Source organism: Numenius arquata, chromosome 10, assembly GCF_964106895.1.
Source record: "Numenius arquata chromosome 10, bNumArq3.hap1.1, whole genome shotgun sequence".
Classification (NCBI taxonomy): Eukaryota; Metazoa; Chordata; class Aves; order Charadriiformes; family Scolopacidae; genus Numenius; species Numenius arquata.
The window spans coordinates 4,486,658-4,506,282 of NC_133585.1; the positions used below are offsets into that span (position 1 = coordinate 4,486,658).

Genomic DNA, 19,625 nt, shown 5'->3' on the forward strand with positions numbered 1-19,625 from the left:
CCTGCGTGCTGTGAGGCAGGTTCACACTCTCGACTTCCCATCTCCCGTTCTGCTGAGATTAGGGATGCAGTCTAATATGACAGTTCTGGTGCATGTCCTGCAAGCGACTCCGAAGAGCTTGGACCATGGTTTCCTGTCTGAGAAACAGCATTTCTTAGTATAAGATCCCCTCAGATCAAAAAAGTCTAAGTTTCTTCCTTTGTTTCTGTTCAGAACGGGGCTGTGCTGCTTGAGGGGAAAAGACTGATAGAATTTAAACTAAATAATTTTATAAATCTAGCTTTAATCAGTTTATAAATCTGGCTGATAAATCTGGAGTTTTATCAGCTTACATGCATGTATCTATGCTGGTGCAAGCTGTAACAGAAGGCACCTGCCCAGTTACTTCATAACTTTAAGATGCTCATGAAAACCATTCAGGACCAAGAGAATGACAGATGACAGTTCATGTGTTAGTTGCAATGACAATAAGATCCCTCAAAAAGGGACTTCATAACATAATCACGCTTACTTTGTTAACCTGCATGTTGTAATGCCTTTTCTTTTAGGTGCAGACAACAGTTTATATTATCATGAAATGCAAACTAGATGGCGAAGTGAAAACTGAAGTTGAATTCTCTCCAGAGAATGCATCCTCTGTGCGTGTGCTGGCTGAGATGGAGAATGAGTACACGATCTCTGTTGAGGCTCCAAGTAAGCTGGGCTGAGATTTTCCCCCCTTCTCCTCCCATTCCTTCCTGTCTATCTCAACCTGCCTGTCCTGGAAAGTGCCAGAGGGATAAGGGTAAAGATTGATACACAGGAAAACTTGAGGCCAGGAAATCTCGAACTTGCGTTCTCATCTGTGATACTTCTGTGATGAGGAACTGAGACAAACTGCTGCTGGGGGGCTCTGTTTTCCCCTTAGCAGCGGCAGGGTTGCAGCGTGGACACGCCTTACTGGGAGTTGTGAGAGCAGATTGCAGCTTGTAAAGTGCTTTGAAACTTAACTGCGTGTTATAACCACCACCGCATTAGCGTTGGCAGGGCACCAAGAGGAGGTAAGTGCCAATAAATGATTGCATGACTGTAACAGCACGTGCTTAATGTGTGATGATCTCTTTGTGATCAGAGCTGAAACTATTTATCCTGGCTTGCATTTTTAATTTAGGTAAGTTCTTTCACTCTAGATATTTACACTTAAAAAACTTTAGGCTGTCTAAACTTTAGGTTCATGATTTCAGAGCCTTACAGATTGATAGTAGTTTCCCAGCATGATTTTATTTAATCTGTTTTGGTCTGTTCTCTTGAAGAGTCATTGGGAGAACAGAGACTAATAGTCACTTATAGCAACTCCTGTAAAGTCAGTGAGGTGGATTGATTTAAAGAAGGTGACCTCACCCACATAAAAATGTTCAACTTAATCTGTCTTAAATCAAGACTTGTAGTTTAAATGTGGACCTGGAAACTAACTTGCACTTTGAATTATAAACATGACCTTCACATTGATGGAGTGTACAACTATCTGTAAGCTCTGCAGCTGAAGTTTCTAACAGTAAGAGAAGTATATTTTTAATTCCTTTTGCATGTGACTATTTCATAATTTCCTGAGTTGTTAACAGCCAAGCATATATACAGGGAAAGATTAATTTCAGTGGGATTCAAAATATTTGTGTTTCAAAGAGGAAGTTCAGACCTATGAATGTGCACTGGACAAAACAGCAAGAAGCTCCCAAGGTGCCTGTACGAGATAAAACCTGTCCATGGGTAAAGTTGCAGAACTAGAATTCTTTTAAGTTGATTTCGTTCAGAGTCTAGTGAGGCTGAGAGGGGTTGCGGAATCCCTAGTGACTTTCCTGGTTTCTCTACCCTTATTCCCCAGTTCTCGTATTTTATGGCATGGTTTAGAGACTGATCCAGAGAAAGCTGGAGGTGGAGAGATGTGAGGCTTTGAGGTGGTGTGTTGTTAACATCAGTGGTCCAGACTAGGGTTAGCAGAGGACCTGACAGGTCACAGGTGGTGTGCATTGACATGGCTATGAAGAAGGTGGTTCCAAAGTAATCTCCTACCTAGTGTTCAGACCAACATAATCTCCTTTTTTTTTCCTGACTCTTCATGAATTCAATTCCAAAGAAACTGTTTTGGTATCCAGCTAGCAGTATCTCCCAACTCCTATCTCCGGGCTGTTTGATACAGGCTCATTGTTTGCTCTTAACGGTAATTTCTTCTCTTTCTTTTCAAAGATTTAACCTCTGGGACAGTGCCTCTGCAGATATATTCAGGTGACTTGATGGTGGGAGAAACAAGTGTCACCTATCACACGGACATGGAGGAAATCAGCAGTCTCTTGGCCAACGCAGCCAACCCAGTACAGTTCATGTGCCAGGTAATGACACCAGCAAAGAGCTGCTTTGGAAACCAGCTCTGTCAGAGGCTACACAAGTGGACGTAAGCAAAAGCGCTTGCCATGAAGTAGCTGTTCTGAAATGAAGAAACGCAAGGTTATTTAGGGATTTACCTGTCCAGGAAGTAGGAAGTAACAGTTTTTTGTGCTTCTAGTTGCATGAGTGACTTTCTCATTGTGCTCTGTCTTGTTACAGAGCGTACAGTTCTTATCTGCTCAGATTAATGATACTCTGGCCCAGGAAAGTATTCATGTTCTTTGCTTGACCTGAACATTGCCACCTTCAATGTTTATGCCTACTGTTTCCTGATATATGCTAAATAAAGAAGCACCTTATAAATCTCACCTTAACCAAATCTCCAGATTCCCCCAAACAAAATCACTTTCCATTTATATCTAGGCCTTTAAAATCGTGCCGTACAGCATAGAAGCACTGGACAAACTGCTGACTGAGTCACTGAAGAAGAACATTCCTGCCAGTGGCTTGCACCTGTTTGGAATCAACCAGCTGGAAGAAGAAGATATGACAACAAGTAAGTTAAATGATTTTTGTTTTCATTTCAAACTTCATCTGTATCAGTTGTTTTACCTTGGAGCTCCTTGATGCTGCAGTGTGTGTTACCTGCACAGACTGTCTCAAAAGTCTTGGATCTTAGCCCAGGAAGCTACATTTCTGATGAGGCCTCTAGAAGGGGGATTGCCATCTGGTTTGGGTGACCCTTTTTTTATTACATGCCTCAGTTTCGCTTCCTTGCACTGTGACAGATGCAGCTATGTAGACAGTGTCAAATACAACCAAGGTGAAAAGATGATGCTCCCCTAAACATCTCCCATATTTTCTCCCTTGTTCTTCTCCCAGTTCCATGTGGTATTTCTCCCCAGCCCAGTCCTTTTCCCCAACCCCATAACTCTGCTCTAAGGTGCACAGTGGGCACTCAGCCGTTAGATTGGTGTGGCACCATGACACGGTTGCCTTACAGCAGCTGGATCATACTGCAATGATGATCTAAGAGGTCTTTGCAAACCTGGGATCCTACATACGTTAAGGTGTTGCAGTGCCAGATTCCCCACTAAAGGTCATAGGACTCAAGCCTGCAGATGCAGTTGATTTGGGCAGTTTAGCTCCATTTTGAAACATCATATATATTTTTCAGGGCTTTCACACCTGCTTTGGTCTGTGTGTTTGCTAAGAATTTTGTTTCCCCCCTACTGGCTCTGTTGCTGCTGGAGAAAAACTTAGAATCTAACAGGCTCCTGTTCTCACAGATCAGAGGGATGAGGAGTTGCCAACACTGCTTCACTTTTCCGCAAGATACGGGCTGAAGAACCTCACCGCCTTGCTGCTTACCTGCCCTGGAGCACTGCAGGCCTACAGTGTAGCCAACAAATATGGTCATTATCCAAACACCATAGCAGAAAAGCATGGCTTTAAGGATCTCCGCCAATTCATTGATGAATACGTGGTAAGAGAGAGCAGCAGGCCTTTTGCATTGTCCCATTGCACCCACAGCGGGTGTGGGCGGTGGCACCAAGCTTGGGTAATAAAGGGCACAATGTGGAGTGGTAGGTGTAGAAGACAGACATCCAGCCACACTGAGAGCTTCCAGGCTGGAGGGCTGGGTGCATCTCTGGAGCTGGGGAAGTTCTTGGGGAGAATCTTCCAACTTCTTTGGAAGTTCAAAAGCACACAGCAAATGAGATGGAAGCAGAGATTGCTGTGCTGGGTTTCCTTATTCATCCATCCATCTAACGAAGGTTCTGCAGGGGTGTGGTTGGTACTTGGTGTACTCTTCTAACCTCTGATCTTGGCAAAACTACAGCCCCTTCATCCCACTTACTTTAGGGAGCGACATGGGAACAGAATATGTTTGGGAAGGTGCAGTCTGAGGTGCTCTCTGGATTGCTTATTAGCTCATTCACAGCTCATCTGTGTAGTCTGCCTGCTCCACACTAAATCCATTTCTTCCTGTGTTAGGAAAGCTGTCTGTTCCATGCTTGGTCTCTCTGGGAGTCAAATTCCCACTTCAGTTCTCTTTATGCTAACCCTGTCCCCCTAAAAAAGCACTCTGACTTTTCCAGATTATGGCATGGACCCAACTCCAGCTGTACCAGGTTTCTGTGGGTGTGCATGGGATTTATCCTTTCTTCCATTTGAGTTGTTTCCAGCCTGTATGCTTCAAAATCATGAGCAGCTCCTCGACTCAGATCACGTGAATTCTTGAGCAGATTTTATTTGCCTTTGCTTTCGGTTGAGAAGTTGCGTCTGGTTCTTAGAATTGGGGCTTGCTTCTTGACATAAGCATGAATTTAGGGTTATACATTAGAGCTAAATAAAGGTCATTCCCTGTTCTCAGAGCAGGAGGTCTGCAGAAACTGTAATTTGTGTGATTAAAATCTTTGCATTGGGGTAAGTTAGAGATGTTCAGGAAGTCCTTCCAACCTCTCACTGCAGTACTGTGCTTCTCCCGTGTCCTCCTGTCCACTGGCACAATGGCAGAGCTCTGTTGACTAGGTCCTGCTTACTGACCATCAAGCTGTCTGTGTGGCTTCTCTGTGTACCAGAGCACACAAACAATCTGCACCAGCGTGTCCGCTGCAAGGTAGTGACTAGAAGCATGTGAATTTAGTAGCAGTACTGGTGTGGGTATCTGAAAATCCCAGTAAACCCCTTACTCGCCTACTTTTCTTTCTGCACCTCCCTAAAGCATTGTGTGAGCTACGTGCCTGACCCATTGCCTGTGGAGGGAAGCATATGTAGACAGTTTTGACACACGTGCCCTGTGAAGGCCTGTCAGGTGGCAGTTATGGATGGATGAACATCTTGTAGTACTGCAACCAATTAAGATGGCTGTGCTTGTGACACAGTTGGAACTTGGGGAGGAGGCTGGGATGAAGCTTTACATTTTGCTCCCTTGCGTGGTTTGGTAAAGACCTGCATGGTTTGGAGAAGATCTGCTTTGCCCTCTCTCCCCACCTAGCCCATGTTACAAAGATGTGAGAAAGGGTTCTGCTGTCCTGTGAATCGAAAGTTGCCTGTGTTACATGCAGAGCTGCCAGCTGTGAGGTTTCCTGTTAATCTCACAGAAAAGGGTCTGTGTACTCCCACTCTGGGTGTTACGCGCTGCTGCTAATGCCAAGAAACCGAAAATGAATCTAGACCAACGCTAAAACTTTGCTTTCTTGTAAGCGCTCTGTGTGTGGCAAAGCTTTTCCCCTTATGGTCAGCTACGCTTTCCTCAAAATAGCCTTTGACAAGCGTTTGCATTTTTAGAATGAGCTTCGCTTATATTCTAGAAGTTTGCAGACATCAGGTAGGATGTGAAATTGAGAGGATGAGAGGCTGTAATGGCTACTCAGTATGTGTCAGCATCGACTTGTTTCACCCTCATTATGTATTATTACAATATAGATCCTGAAGGCTGGGCCTACGCAGTTGTAGTGGGGATTTAATTCCTTTGAGAAGCCTTAGTCTTTGCAAATGGGCTGCATTTAGAAGGTTTTTTTCTATCAGCAATGGGAGAGTGTGATATCTCTTGCTTCCTTTGATTCTCCAGATTCTTTATTTAAATTAAACTTGAACATTTTTTTCTTGCCTTTCTTCCTCTCCAGGAAACTGCAGATATGCTGAAGACTCACATTAAGGAAGAGCTGATGCAAGGCGAGGAGGATGAGTCTGTCTATGAATCCATGGCTCATCTATCCACTGACCTGTTAATGAAATGTTCTTTGAATCCTGGTTCCGATGAAGAACTTTATGAATCCATGGCTGGATTCGTCCCTGGTCCCCCAGAAGACCTCTGTATGTATATTCATAGAATCACAGAATCATGGGATGGTTTGGGTTGGAAGGGACGTCTAAAAGTCATCTAGTCCAACTCCCCTGCAGCGAGGAGAGGCATCTTCAACTAGATGAGGTTGCTCAGAGCCCCTATCCAAGAGGGCTGAGCTGGTCAGTCTTTCTTAGACATGGTAGCACCTCAGTTGAGTTTTAGAGTAGGGCTGGTTAGATCTTTTCTCCTCTAACCACAAGGTAACCATGCTCCAGTTCTGGAGGCTGTTCATGTTGGCTGGCTGATAAAATTGCTCTAAACCTTTCTTTAATTGCCAGTGTACGAGATAAGAGCTGTTTCCTCAGTGCTTTAAGGATGACCTGAACCCTGAACAAGTGAATTAGCATTTGGAAGACATTGGCATTTGCCATGTCTTGCTCTCCTGAGGCCCAGGGAGGTAGGGACACTGACTTAGAGACACTGGTAGAAAAGAACACTATGTAAGATGTGATTTTACTGGCAATGAGGAAATGAAAAACAAGAGCTGACCACCTACCTCAACAGCTTGAGAACAAAAGAAGTGGATATCTAGAAATAGGTGTACTGAAAAGGTTATAATTGAAAAATCATTATTCATATTCAGTGAGGGTGACTGCAAATATCAAGTTAAGTAGCTATGTTAAGCAATTACTTATCTGCCTATTTGGTCTGGCTTCATCCCACTGATATATTTTATTATTCCCATGATGAGAAGGGAATCTAGCTTATTATAGATTGAGTACCTGCATAAGGACTTCGAGTGTTTCTGCAGTTTGAAGTGTGCTGCCTCAGGGAAAAAGCTTTCTTACTGAAACACTTTTGCTTATGGACTATATTTGTCCTGGGCTGTTTTTCTCCTCTTTTAGATTAAATGATGTTATGAAACACATTTTCATTGATTAAGGAGTCCGCAAGACTGTAGATTCTCTGCCTGAAATCATAAACTCTTCTCTGCAAAGATTTGTTTGACGGCTGCAAGGATAGTTTTGCTACCAAATCCAGGATTATTCTGCCTTCAGGTGGAGATAAGCAGTAAGGCTGGTTGGAGCCCTCAGGAACAAAGCAGCTGCTGTTGTTCACAGTAATGGGGACGAGAGTTTCTAAATTTTTGGAAGCTCTGCCTGCAATAGTTGCACCTCTGAGTGGGATTCATTGACTAAGTCTGTGGAGGGGTAAAAAACATGCTTAAAAACACTAAGGTCAACTTGTATTCTTCTTCCACCCGTGAAATGACCAGGTCTCTCAGAAACTATGCAGAGGATATTCCTTCCTTTTGTGGCTGCAAATCAAACTCCCTGTAATTTACAACTTTTGAATTGGACTCTGAAAATATTCTCATATTTGTTCAGATTTAGAACAGAATTGCTTCCTGTCAAGAAAACCATTGGCCAGGCCTGCAGACTGGTGGTGGAAGGACTACTTGTTTTAAGGCGCTTGTTTCTTCTTCCCTGCTGAAGATCACCACTTCCCTTAGTCTGCTCGGTGGCTTGTGTGCCTATCCCCTTGCCTGTTTCTGTCAGACAAGCCACAATAAGTTAAACAGTTCAACTATGTAGGTTTTACTGCCCTCCCTTCCTCTGATTGACAGATCTCAGGAGGGAGTTTGGCTGGTGTTTTGGGCGAATAAACAAAACAGAGCCTGCTTGGCTGGAGATGGAGAGCTAGCAAAGGTTGCCATGGGATAGGAAGGGTTGTGCATTCGAAGCCGAAGTCAGGCTGCTTTCCTTAATCCTCCTTAGAGGCAAAGGCCCAGCAGGCACATGTCCTTTAGGGGGAGCTTTTGCAAGCACAGCCACATCAGCAGGATGGCAGAGGTCTCTGGGGTCAGTGCCAGAAAGTTCTCCTGGTTTGCAAATGTGCTGGAGGCTCTGTGGGGCCCGTAGGACTAGAAAGGTAAAAACCCAGGCTATCCCTAAAGTAGATACTTACGATTCCTTTACTGAAAAACAGAGCTGAATGGGTCTGCATTTGAAAATGTTTTCCTCATTGGTGAGAGGATGTATATGGCTTATCTGTAATTCCTCAGCGAGGAATGTGTGTTTTCTGCTTCTTCCGGAGTTGTAGTGTATTGCTCCTGCACACAAATCTCTGTTACTTTGCACTCAGGAGTCATTTAGTGAGAATCTCTGTTTGTTACGTAGTCTGTTACTCTTTGCCTGAAGAATATTTCTAGCTTGTCTCAGCAGTGCTTAAAATCTACCTGTATTATAACAGGTAAGGTTAAATTGGCACAATGCTTGACACTTAGATTGGTTCTCTCAAAGTGAAGTTGTTTCAATATTATTTAGAAGACCAGTACACAGACAAACCCTCACTGAAATTAGTGCTGCCTGGTTTAGAACTGCCATCACAAATAAAAGCTTCAAGCTTTTGTACCGACTTAAAGATCTGTGAGGATGAAGAAATCTCTAAGAAATCTTAAACAGCTCCTACTGAGGTACTTTCTCCAGGTCAGAGTGGTCCTTACGTGAATAGTTACGGCTGTAGAGGACAATACCTGGGCTAGTTTAAGTGTAGCCGTACCGTGGCTGCGTGCCCGTTTATTGTGATCAAGATATGCTTCCACCACAGTTTTTTCAGAGACTGATCACAAAGGAAGGGTAGATACCACACGGTCGATTTGTCTGGCAGGAACTGGTTTGAGAATAAGGTAATACAGGACTGGAGCCATCGTAATGAGTTTAAAGTAGTAGCAAATACTTGAATATTGGAGTATTCTGTTAGTTCTTGTATTCTTCATCCTGCTTTTGATTTTTCGATGCATTTGGTCCTGGGGAAACACTTAACAGAGAGTGCAGAAGCTGTGCAAGGGCCCCATTTTGCTTAAACTGATGCCATGTGAGTGTTGCACACACCTTTGTTGAGCTGCTGGTTGTCCCTTTAAGTTTTGAGATAAATGATGGAATTAAAAAACATGGAAAAGGTTTTGTTCGTCTATAGAACATGCCTCCCCTTCTGCTGGGTGGGAGGGGGGGTATTCTTTCCTGGGTAGGTCTTAATGCCCCGAGCAGTGTAGATTAAATGAAGTACTCCCAACCAAACCAGTGGGAGCTTACTAGCTCCTGCTGTTGCCTTGTTTGCTCTTCTTTAATAATGAGATTGAATTGCCTTATTTAATTTCTTATCATTAATGTAATTGTTCCAGCTTCAAAAGAGCACTTCCCTCTTACTACACTTTTCAAATACCTGTAAAGTCAAACATAGTTTTCCAGAACATGCTCCAGGTTGGTTCAAGTTGCTGGTAAATGTCATTTGGCTGAGTCACGCACTGCAACAAACAGCAGCTGAATAGCAAAAAGGGAGAGTTATCTCCATTATATCAGTCTGGTGCTATCAACTGCAGCATCAGATACAGTGCTTTGCTTTTCCTGCTTGCCTTTCACCAGCACCTTCTGCTGATTTTAATTTTTTTTTTTTTTTTTTTGCAAAACTATTTTGAGTAGGCTGGAGTTGTGTGCAGGTGGGGCTCTGAGAGCAAGGACTCTTGAAAGTGCCGAAAACCTGTTTGATTTGTGTGAAGATTAAACTGCCTGGTCTGTGCATGTGTGTGTTATTATGCTCTTTTACTTGGGGACAGAGTTAGGCTGTATTTCTTCTGTCCAAGGCCAGACAGTGGCCAAGGGCTGGTGGAAACAAGTCTGGACTCTTGGCACAGTTTCCATATTTACGAACTGTGTGGACACTCAGATCCTAGATAGTCTGAGTTTCATGCAGGGGTTTAATCCTTTATCCTAGAGAGTTTCAGCTGACTAAAATCTGTTGTCTGCACTGTAATTTGCAGATCTCCAACACCTAATAAAGAGTAGATGTTAGTTCACATATAATTAAGTTGTGATGCTGTTATTCCACTCGCTTGCATATCCTTTCCCTCCTCCACCGTTTTTATTCTCTTGAGACCAAGCTTTTCAACACTGTCCTCTTTGTTTTGTTTCTTTTTTTTTTTTTTCTTAGTTAATCCAAGAAACAGCAGCCTCCTTGTTATCCTTGAGCAAACTGAGGGAATTGTGCACAAAAATGTAACTGCTTATAAGGTTCTGAGTTGTGGTTTATGCCAACACATTGAAGCCTTTGTCTTGCATAATAAAGGGCTGGTCTCTGCACAGAGGTAGCTTATTTTGTGGGCAGGAATACCTGGCATCTACTGTTTGCAAATGTTGAAAGGAGGAAGGGTGTTATTACTTTGTAAAGGGTGCCCACACATGGATATTTTAGCTGTTGGGAAGGGTCTGTAGGTCATAACTCATCTTCTGTCTGTCTGTTCACAGGCTGATTGAGCTCCCTTCTGAAGCCTTAAACCCTGCAAAGGGAAACTGAAACTCTTTGCATAAATACCTTTTAGCTACTAAATTCTGACATCTAGGAAGTACTTAGCCCTCTTCCTGCTAACCCTTTGGACCAGCTTTCCCCAATAGCCTCCAGAATAATCTGGGGACCTTTCTTGTGGTACTCAGCATTTGTATGGACCACCTTCTTGTCACCTTTTGCAGCAAGTGGAATAGAAGGTGTCATTGATGAAGCTGAGAACTACTTTTCAGTTTTGGTACATTGGTGAGATGTTGGGTCTCATCTGTATCTCAGACAGGCCTGTGTGCAAGAGGTTAGCGAGGTGGCAATTATGTCTTCTAAGGAAAACTAATTAGTTGATGAATTTAACTACATTGACTATGTGATAGAAAACAAACCCTGCAGTATCCTGTTGCACTGCTGGTTTGGTAATCCTGCAGAGCACACCCAAAACAGGGAGGTCACTGTTCCCTCCACAGAGAAAGAAAGGAACCTGGCACTCCTGTCACATTCTGTTCTGCCCCCAAATCCATAAAATAGGGGCTTCCCTCTGGGCCTGTATTTGCTACAGATTCATTTCTAAAAGCTGTTAAAAATACCCAAGGTGGAAAAATCACTCTACAGAAGAATACAGGTCTGTAAGTTCTTTAGGATGTTCAAATGTCAAATCTGTGCTTCCATGTAGTGCAGCGGTACTTAAGTGAACTTTATATTAGGTTGGTGGTGAACAGATCAGCTTCAGCAGCGTGAAACTTGGCATGGACTTCAGAGCTCTGGAGAAGCAGCTGGTGAGGTTAGTCCACACAGCGTGCAGTATTGCTCTGGCTGTGCTGGAGGTGTTCCTGGGAGGTTAAAGCTTGGTTGGGTGCATTCATATGACTGTCAGTGGGTCCTTTGACAATTATTCTTTAAAAAAAAAAAACAACCCGCAACATTCTAACAAAGTGAAATGTTGCTAGCATATTCTTACCCTTTCTCATAATCTCCTCAGCTTTGCAGGAAAAAAATAAGAAAGGTCAGAAAATATTAAAAAGAAATTTATAGATAAATACTACATATTATCTCATGTAACCCAAACCATCTTGATTACGTAGTAATACATATTTCACAGTATGCCTCAACAATTCACTTGTACAATAAGCCTTAACAGTTGATTTATATCACTCTTGTTTTTAATATCATTAGGAGCATGGTTACCTAACATTTAATTTTAGGATTAGTTTTAGGGTTATGATGAAGTTGACCCCTTTTTTTAAATCGGAATTCTTCATGTCAAAACAATGACTTAACAAAGTATCTTATTGTTCGCTGTCATGCCTTTCTCAATACTAAATTATCCTTTGACCCTCTAAACACCTTCCAGTCCAACTAATTAACTCACCTGGCTCTTTTGGCTTTTATCCAATAAATAAAATAAATACTGTCTTCTGTGTTATGGGCAAATTGCCCTTAATGTTTGGTTTAGCCAAGTCACAGAGTTTTCCACTCAATTTGGCCTCTCAGGAGCACTGTGCAGAGGCCAAACCCTTCACCTGGCCAACACACTCTCAGTAAGAGCTAATCCTCAGCGCCTGCTTGGAGCCTTGTCAGTAAGCGATGTTAGTCACCCTTCAGCACAAGCATCAGGCAGAGATTTGTGCAGAGTGGGCTGAACACAGCAACTCAGGAGCCTTTTTTGAGGCAAATATGTGGTCAGTTGCCTGCTTCCTCTTCAATTTTCACCATAGACCAGAGGTCCAGTCAGAAATATCACATCTTTTTATTGTATTATATTACATTCTTCCACACGTTTAAGAGCATAATCAACAGGTTCATCTTTCTGATTTTTTTCCCAGATGTGGAGATGCTTCAGTCCAAACCAGACACTCCAGCTGAAAGAGATGAAGTTTCTCTAACTACAAAAGACTCAATGCTCCGCAAGTTTTTAGAAGGTGAGACCTGTTTGGAGAGAGGGATGGCAGCGGCACAGTTAAAGCAATTAAACAGAACTTGACGTTTCTCCTTGATCTGTTAAGGATAAGAGCTCATCTGCGCTGTTTGAGATGGATAATAGCTTTGCCTTGGTGGGTACAAATGAGGCACAAGAAAAAAAGCAGCTTGTGAGGTGACTTCACAAATGCAGTTAGTTTCTTACCAAAAAGGAGGAGTGATTTCTAGCTGCAGTCCCTGCCTACCAGTGAATGCAAGCACACAGCTGGTATCTATGCAGGAATGGCTGTCTTTTGTCCTTATCCTAGTGATGGGAATTAATTCTGGTGTCCTGATGTGGGTGCAGGCTCCCCTCATGGGCAGAGACTGAGTATAAAGTAGAGCAGCAATAGAGTGAAGAATTTTAATGTAGATGTTTTATTCAAAAGTCCATCCATTGAAAACAGGAGCCTGGAAAGGGGAAAAGAACTGCTGGCTCCCAAACCTGATCTACTCTCTGCCTCTCCAGTGCTCCCTCTGCCTTCTCTGACCAAAGCCAGACCTTCACTCTGTGCTATCCCCGCTGAGCATGATCGGGTTGTCCAAGCCTTTTCCTGACTCACCAGGGATACGGGCTCACTTTTTGTTGGTGACCCAGCTGGACTCAGAGCAAGATTAAGTCTGGGACTCTTAACATCTCGTTCTATTTTCCCTGTCAACACCGATGCTCTGGCATCAGTCCCATTGCCTTGACTCTACTGGGTGTTACAACATCACTAAAGGAAAATCATCCCAATGGTTAAATTATTGACTTGTGACTTGGTAACATAGTAGGGAGTTAGCCCAGGGGCTCTTAATTCTTTTTGCCAGCATGCAAACAGAGGGAAACTAGCTTTTAAATCGGGTATGACAGCATTTGATGATTTTGCAGTCATGCTAAGAGTGAGAATAGAATGGAGATGATGAGGTGGTATAACTGGTCCTGTTAAGTACAGATGTATGTACTCAGCTCCCTCTGAGACACATCATTCTGAGATCAAATATGTTGTCAGCTGATGGCGATTGCTCATTTCAGACAGAGGAATAATTCTCTGTAGTACTTTGTAGACCACCACAAGCAGCTTTTGGAAAACAGTGCTCTGATTTGTTAACTGTTATGGTATGTTAATTAATTGGAATTAATTGAACTAACTGTTCCTTGAGTTCTTAAAAACAGTTAGGAGATTTTCCACTATGGTTTCTTCACCAAAACAGATGGTACTGGCTTAGTGGCCAACACTTACATGCTACTAGATATTGAAGACTTGATTATCAAGTCATGCCTTGAAGGGCTTTGGCGCTTTAAGTCACTGCAGAACTGGATGTTTTTGCCTGTGAAATGGCCAGTTTGGTAAGAAGGAGGGATCCAGTGTTCAGTGAAGTGTCTAGTTGTTTTTCTTACAAACCCTACTCTGTTGTAGGCAGCAGCGTGGATGTGCCAGATTCAGAGGAAGGAGTTTACCAGCGGTATGGTGAAGATGTATACTACTCAGTGGAACAAGATACTTTTCCACAGGAAATGGCTAGCAGACCTCCAGTTCCTGTTCCACGACCAGAATCCAGCTCTCCGCAGCCAGACAATGAGCTATACATCTCCAAAAGTGAGTTGAGTGCCAGGACCTAAACTATAGACTAGTCAACTGTAGAATGGCCTTGACATGGCCTCCAATTGCTGAATAAACACCAAGAAAATCTACACATTCCTGAGACCTGTGAATTATTTGGCTCTGGAATATTTCTCGCTCCATAAGAGCTGGATTACCTTTGGGATCCAATTTCAGTTCTGTTTTTCATCTTCTGCCTACTCTGAAAATGTGGGGATATTGTATCCTGAGGTCTTGGCCTGAGCTTGCTCTTAATGAAAATAGTAAGATTACCCCCAAATGGCATAAACAAATCCAATTAAATAGGAGAGATTCTGATATTATAAGGACACAATCAAGCTCTGTAATGGTATCATTGATTCAACAGCATTTGTATAGGACATGATTCTATACCTCAGTACCTCCCTCTGAGGTGAGGTTTAATTGAAATTGAAGAAAATTGTGCCTCTTAATTTGCTAGGCAGTTTTGGAAATCTTGGTCATATTTCATGAACATTCTATCAAGAACTACAGTAACATGTGGGAGAGTAATTTCAGTGACGACTTCTTTCCTCCATGACAGAACTGTGGGGAAAGCACGTGCAGTTTTCTCCTGGAGCTAAATTCTTTGAGGTCAATAGAAAGAGAGGTCTACTATACAACTCCTTATCTTATTTTCTTCAATGAACTTAGTAGGGTAACAGAAGCTGTAACGCAGTATAGAATTGTATATGCTTCCCATATTCATCCTTGTTATTTCTGTCTTCATTAGATGCATTTCAGTATCTAAAGAGTGTTTGTTTTACAGTTTTTGCACAGAAAGCTCAAAGACCTGAGAATCTCTATGTTCCCAGAGGAAGGGTTAAGAAAGGTAAGTCAGAAGCTCACTCTGAAAATATTTGCAGTAATCCGAAAGCACATCTGCTGAGGTAGCTTCATTTGCATGAAGTGTGACAGAATAGTCTGTTTTACAAGGCTCTGGGGATAATTGTCCTATATAAGTGACCCAACCTTTCTGACCATATGTGACATTGGAAACTTTGTAAGTGCGGAGTGTGAGAGGGGTACCCTTTTATCACACGCTGTACATATCCCCTGTCTTGGAATTTATCCTCAGTCAGGATCATAATGATCATTGAAGTCCTTTTTTTATGCTTTGACCCTTATTACTTCATGGAGTCGATGTCCCACTTTTGGTCTTCTGGATACAGCCACTGCCCATTGATCGTTATTTCCTGGGATTTAACCTTTAGTGAACCGCTTGTTACTGATGTCCGCACTTCCAAAACTGTGTCCTTATTTTCTCGCCCTTATCCTGTGCGCTATCAGAGTGCCAGGAATCACATCTGAACTTTTATCTCATGCGTTGGGAACTCCTCTTTATGTTGCAAATGGCTTACAAAGAGCAGGCATCAGTAGAGTGAGTTTTCACCTTCCTGTTTCTGGAGTTACGCCGCACAGAGTCTTGCTTTGTGACTGCCAAGGTGAAAGCTCTGGTTTGTGGATTGCTGAAGAGAGAGAAGATTTTTGCAGTGAGGAAGCAGAGCACTTTAAGGAGTACGTTTTGTGCTGTTTGCTTAAATGATGTTTTTAAGAATAGAGATTATCCCTGGGAGATATTTGCATGCAGGGCTACTTCTCAGTTGGGCTTTTAGCCCTGACAAATAGCAGGATGGCATAAGGACAAAACCTTTTTATGGTTAGGGAAACATTCAGTCTGTAATATTAATTTTTTAATTTATTTTTTTTTTGGTATCTCTGGTATATCAAGGGTGCTTGAGTTTCTCTGTATTCAGTGAGGAGGGCAGATAATATTCAATAATATTTTTGGTGTTGTTTTCTCTTCAGAGACAATAGTCAGGCCTGTAAGGGACCTGTCTCAATCAAGCATCTACGATCCGTTTGCTGGAATGAAAACCCCAGGTCAACGGCAGCTGATTACGTTACAGGAGCAAGTGAAAATGGGGATACTCACCGTTGATGAAGCTGTACTTCATTTTAAGGAGTGGCAACTGAACCAGAAAAAGAGATCAGAATCATTCCGGTTCCAGCAGGTACAGGCTTATTCCACTGTTTAAGAAATACAGCTGTCTCTCTAGGTGTACATCACAAGCTGTTCAGTGTGGGTACGTTTCTTTCCTGGTTGGAACAGGAAGACCGGTAATGCAGTCCCCCAGTTAGCAGAACTCTCTCCTGACACGGAGGGGCTGTTCCCACGCAGCAGTAAGCAGTTTTAAGCAGTAAGTAGCTGTTTTGCAGATCTGTTTGTCTTGCAGTGGTGGTGTTAGTTTTTGGAGAGCTGCACACTAGGAATTAGGCCAAATCCAATTGGCTAAATTACCTTTCTAGAGGTTACCTAGCACCTACCGGCTGGCAGGGGACTTCCGTGATGAAAATTTAGCTTGTCAGTTCTCATCTATTTTGCATCAGTGAAGACCCAGTGTCCCAGATGGTGGATTGGCTTTAAAGTCCTATCTTGTAGATACTCTGATCCCTCCCTGAGTGTTTGATGGCTCCAGGACTACCTGCTCTTTGATGGGTAAGGTCTAACAACAGTCATTAGTCATTCGGGTGGCTTAGCTAAATGAGGGAGCCGTTTAGTCTGATCTTGTTAAAGATGTCTCTGCTTACTGCAGGGGGCTTGGACTAGATGACCTTTAAAGGTCCAACACATCCTATGATTCTATGTTGGCAGCAGCAACATAATGACTGGTGGAGCTGGCAGTCATAGTTTAAGACTTCCGTTCTCAAGTGGGGCTCCCTCTTGAAAACCACTGCCTGCTTCTTTTGGAGCCTTTTTTTTCATGCTGCGGGACTCTGCTTTCACACTTGAGGTGCTGGTCTCCGGTGTGTGGTGGTGTTTCGGGAGCTGTCAGAACAAAGCCAAGACTTTTTCTCCTCCTTATTCTCACTTGGAAGGGTTCTCTCTACCCAGAAACAGTCAGAGGAATCCCTTCTGTCAATAAAGAGCACAGCGGTACTTTAGTAGATGTCTGTAGCAGAGAAGTGGAATGCTTAGTGCCTCATCCCATGAGCGGCTTTCAAAGTCTCTGCTCTAGACCTTCATGGTACAACAATTGCTCCACCTGCTTTTCCACCTATTCAGGGTTTTCCTCCTCTTACATACGTACCTATTTCCCTGCTGGAAAAGTTGTCTTTTTATTTTTTTTCCCTCTCCACCTTTCCTTCCTGTAAGGTGCAGTGTGCTGCCACACACTGGTGAAGAGACGTTGCTCCCACTTACATTTCCAGGTGTCCCCTCTGGCTTCAGTGGGAGCATCCTGAACTCTTTCTGTGGGACATGTGGCAGCCTCCTCTGTCTCTGCAGTCAAAATTATCTGTTCATTAGTACAGAAAGGAAAAGGACTGTGCAGTTGCTTGAATGTGGGTCTCATTTCTGTGCCAGTGTCAGAGTGGAAACAGAAAATAGAGGGAGTTCTAAACCTAATGTGCTGCTTATCTGCAACTGCCAGTGAGTCTGTGAACTTGACTGTCTTGGTTTGACACAATGAACATCTTAAAAAAAAAAAAAACAAACAACAACAAAAAAAAAAAAACAACAACAAACAAAACCCCCAACAATTTGGCTTCTGAAAGGCCCACATGAATATCTGAAGGGAATAGATTAAAACCTGTTGACATAGTTTGGACTTCAGCCAGGTCTAGCAGGCTTTGTTACAGCTTGGCTGCAAAGTTAGCTGAAATACAATAGTGGTCTTGTCAGAAAGCTGCTCATCCTCCTGTTATCTGAAGCCCTGAAAAGAATATCTTGTGATGTTTTTAGGAAAATCTGAAACGGCTACGAGACAGCATAACCAGGAGGCAAATGGAGAAGCAAAAAAAAGACAAAAGTGCAGGTAACAGTGTCTGATTCTGACATTCTCTGGTAGTGAAGCAGCTAAAAATATTCAGGCAGAAATGTCTCTGTGTGTATTGTAATTATATGATGTCTTAATATTCACATCCATATGCCTGTTGGCTAAAACATAGGGATGTTGCTTTATTCCTCAGTTTTCCGGACTGAGGAAAGGATGCCCACATCTGTGGAAGCAAACTTCATTCATTCATGTACAGTTATGATCACCCTTATGTGATTGTGTTTGACTTTGTTCTGGGGTGCAAAGCTGTCTCTGAGGCTATACTTGCAGAGGCACTTCTGAGTTCTTCTTTTTCCCTTCCAGATTTGGAAATTACAGTACCCATTCGACATTCTCATAATACTTTGGGGAAACCAGAATGTGGAATATATGAATACACGCCCAGGAAAAATGTTTTCCCACCAAAAAAGGAGTTAAAGCGAGGAGACTGGAAAACAGAAAGCACATCCAGCACAACAAGTAAGCAAACCCTGACTGTTGCCCTCTCTACAGAAAAGCTGGGTGGAAAACACTTCCCCAGCCTGGAGTCAGCTCAGGTGACAGATCCTGAATCCCAGTGCTGGCACCACCACCCCAAACCCTGCATGCCTCAGGCTGCCTTTTCTTAAAACTGTAAAAGCAACTTCAGGTACAGGTTTGGACGTCTTGTGTCTGCATCTCTGCAGGAGGAGAACCTGAAAGCTGAGCAAAAGATTCCCTTGAGCCTTCTCTGGGAAGGCATATCACCCATCTTCAGGTCTTAAAAGCAGATGGCAGCTGCTCTCTTAGAAAAAAGGATGCTTCCTTGCTGTGACTCTGAGCAGACGGTGTTCTCTTCCCATCTGAAGGGCACAGTTACATTGCAGGCTGGGAACCAGTCTCTACATGTCATTTCCTCAATTGTTGTAGATAAAGGACAGCATTTTTAATTGGTAGCTGTGGGGCCTCTTGAGTGACTTGGGACAGTCTGCACACTTTTATTATCTTTGGGTTTTTACTAGGTTTCATTTATGCAAATTAAATCCCTGCATTCTTCCTGTTACTTCAGACGGAGCAATTCTTGCAGAAATCATTAAGATCATTTTGTTCCTCTGAAAGGAAAACTGAGTCCCAGTGAGGTTACTACCTTTGTGGCTCTTGGCAAGATATATCTGGCACACGTCCAGAGTAGGTGCCAGAAGCAGCTGACTGAGCCAGTAACTTGCATATAAGCAGTTGTGAGAAGTGTTAACAAGCCTGCAGAGTTCCCTGCGTGCAGCTAGGCTGTCTTTCCCATGGCACAATGGTGGGAACAGACCCTAACACAGTATTTAGCACTTTAAAGTGCTGCTGTTTATCCCAGCTGATAATGAGAGTTACCTCACCAAGGCTAGGGAGGGACTGCATCTTAGAAGAAAACCTCTGCAGCCTTCATTTCAGTACTGCCCTATAGAACATCATGTATTTGTGACTGATACTGGCCATAGCAGTGCAGGATTTGTTTGTGAACTGCTGTCCCCTTCATAGATGGCATGACCAATGGCAAAATCATTCCCTATTCTGAGTCTGTGCAAGTTAAATGGGTTTGCATAAACGTTTGCTGAAGATTGAACAAACTTGTCATTTTTAGATCTGGAATCATAGAATCACAGAATGGTTACAGTTGGAAGAGACCTTAAAGATCGTCTCGTTCCAAGCCCCTGCCATGGGCAGGGACACCTCCCACCAGACCAGGTTGCTCAAAGCCCCGTCCAGCCTGGTCTTGAACACCTCCAGGGATGG

General features: G+C 43.1%; 1 protein-coding gene across 1 annotated transcript in view; it reads left to right on the plus strand.

The window, feature by feature from the left end:
- PIK3AP1 (phosphoinositide-3-kinase adaptor protein 1) overlaps nt 1-19,625 on the plus strand; it is a 45,050-nt gene that overhangs the window by 22,076 nt on the left and 3,349 nt on the right. Inside the window, exons 4-14 of the mRNA XM_074154355.1 lie at nt 549-693; nt 2,224-2,366; nt 2,785-2,917; nt 3,651-3,847; nt 5,994-6,183; nt 12,313-12,408; nt 13,846-14,025; nt 14,816-14,878; nt 15,856-16,061; nt 17,792-17,864; nt 18,189-18,344. Of these exons, the coding sequence (XP_074010456.1) occupies nt 549-693; nt 2,224-2,366; nt 2,785-2,917; nt 3,651-3,847; nt 5,994-6,183; nt 12,313-12,408; nt 13,846-14,025; nt 14,816-14,878; nt 15,856-16,061; nt 17,792-17,864; nt 18,189-18,344 (1,582 nt within the window). The remainder of the gene's footprint in view (nt 1-548; nt 694-2,223; nt 2,367-2,784; nt 2,918-3,650; nt 3,848-5,993; nt 6,184-12,312; nt 12,409-13,845; nt 14,026-14,815; nt 14,879-15,855; nt 16,062-17,791; nt 17,865-18,188; nt 18,345-19,625) is intronic.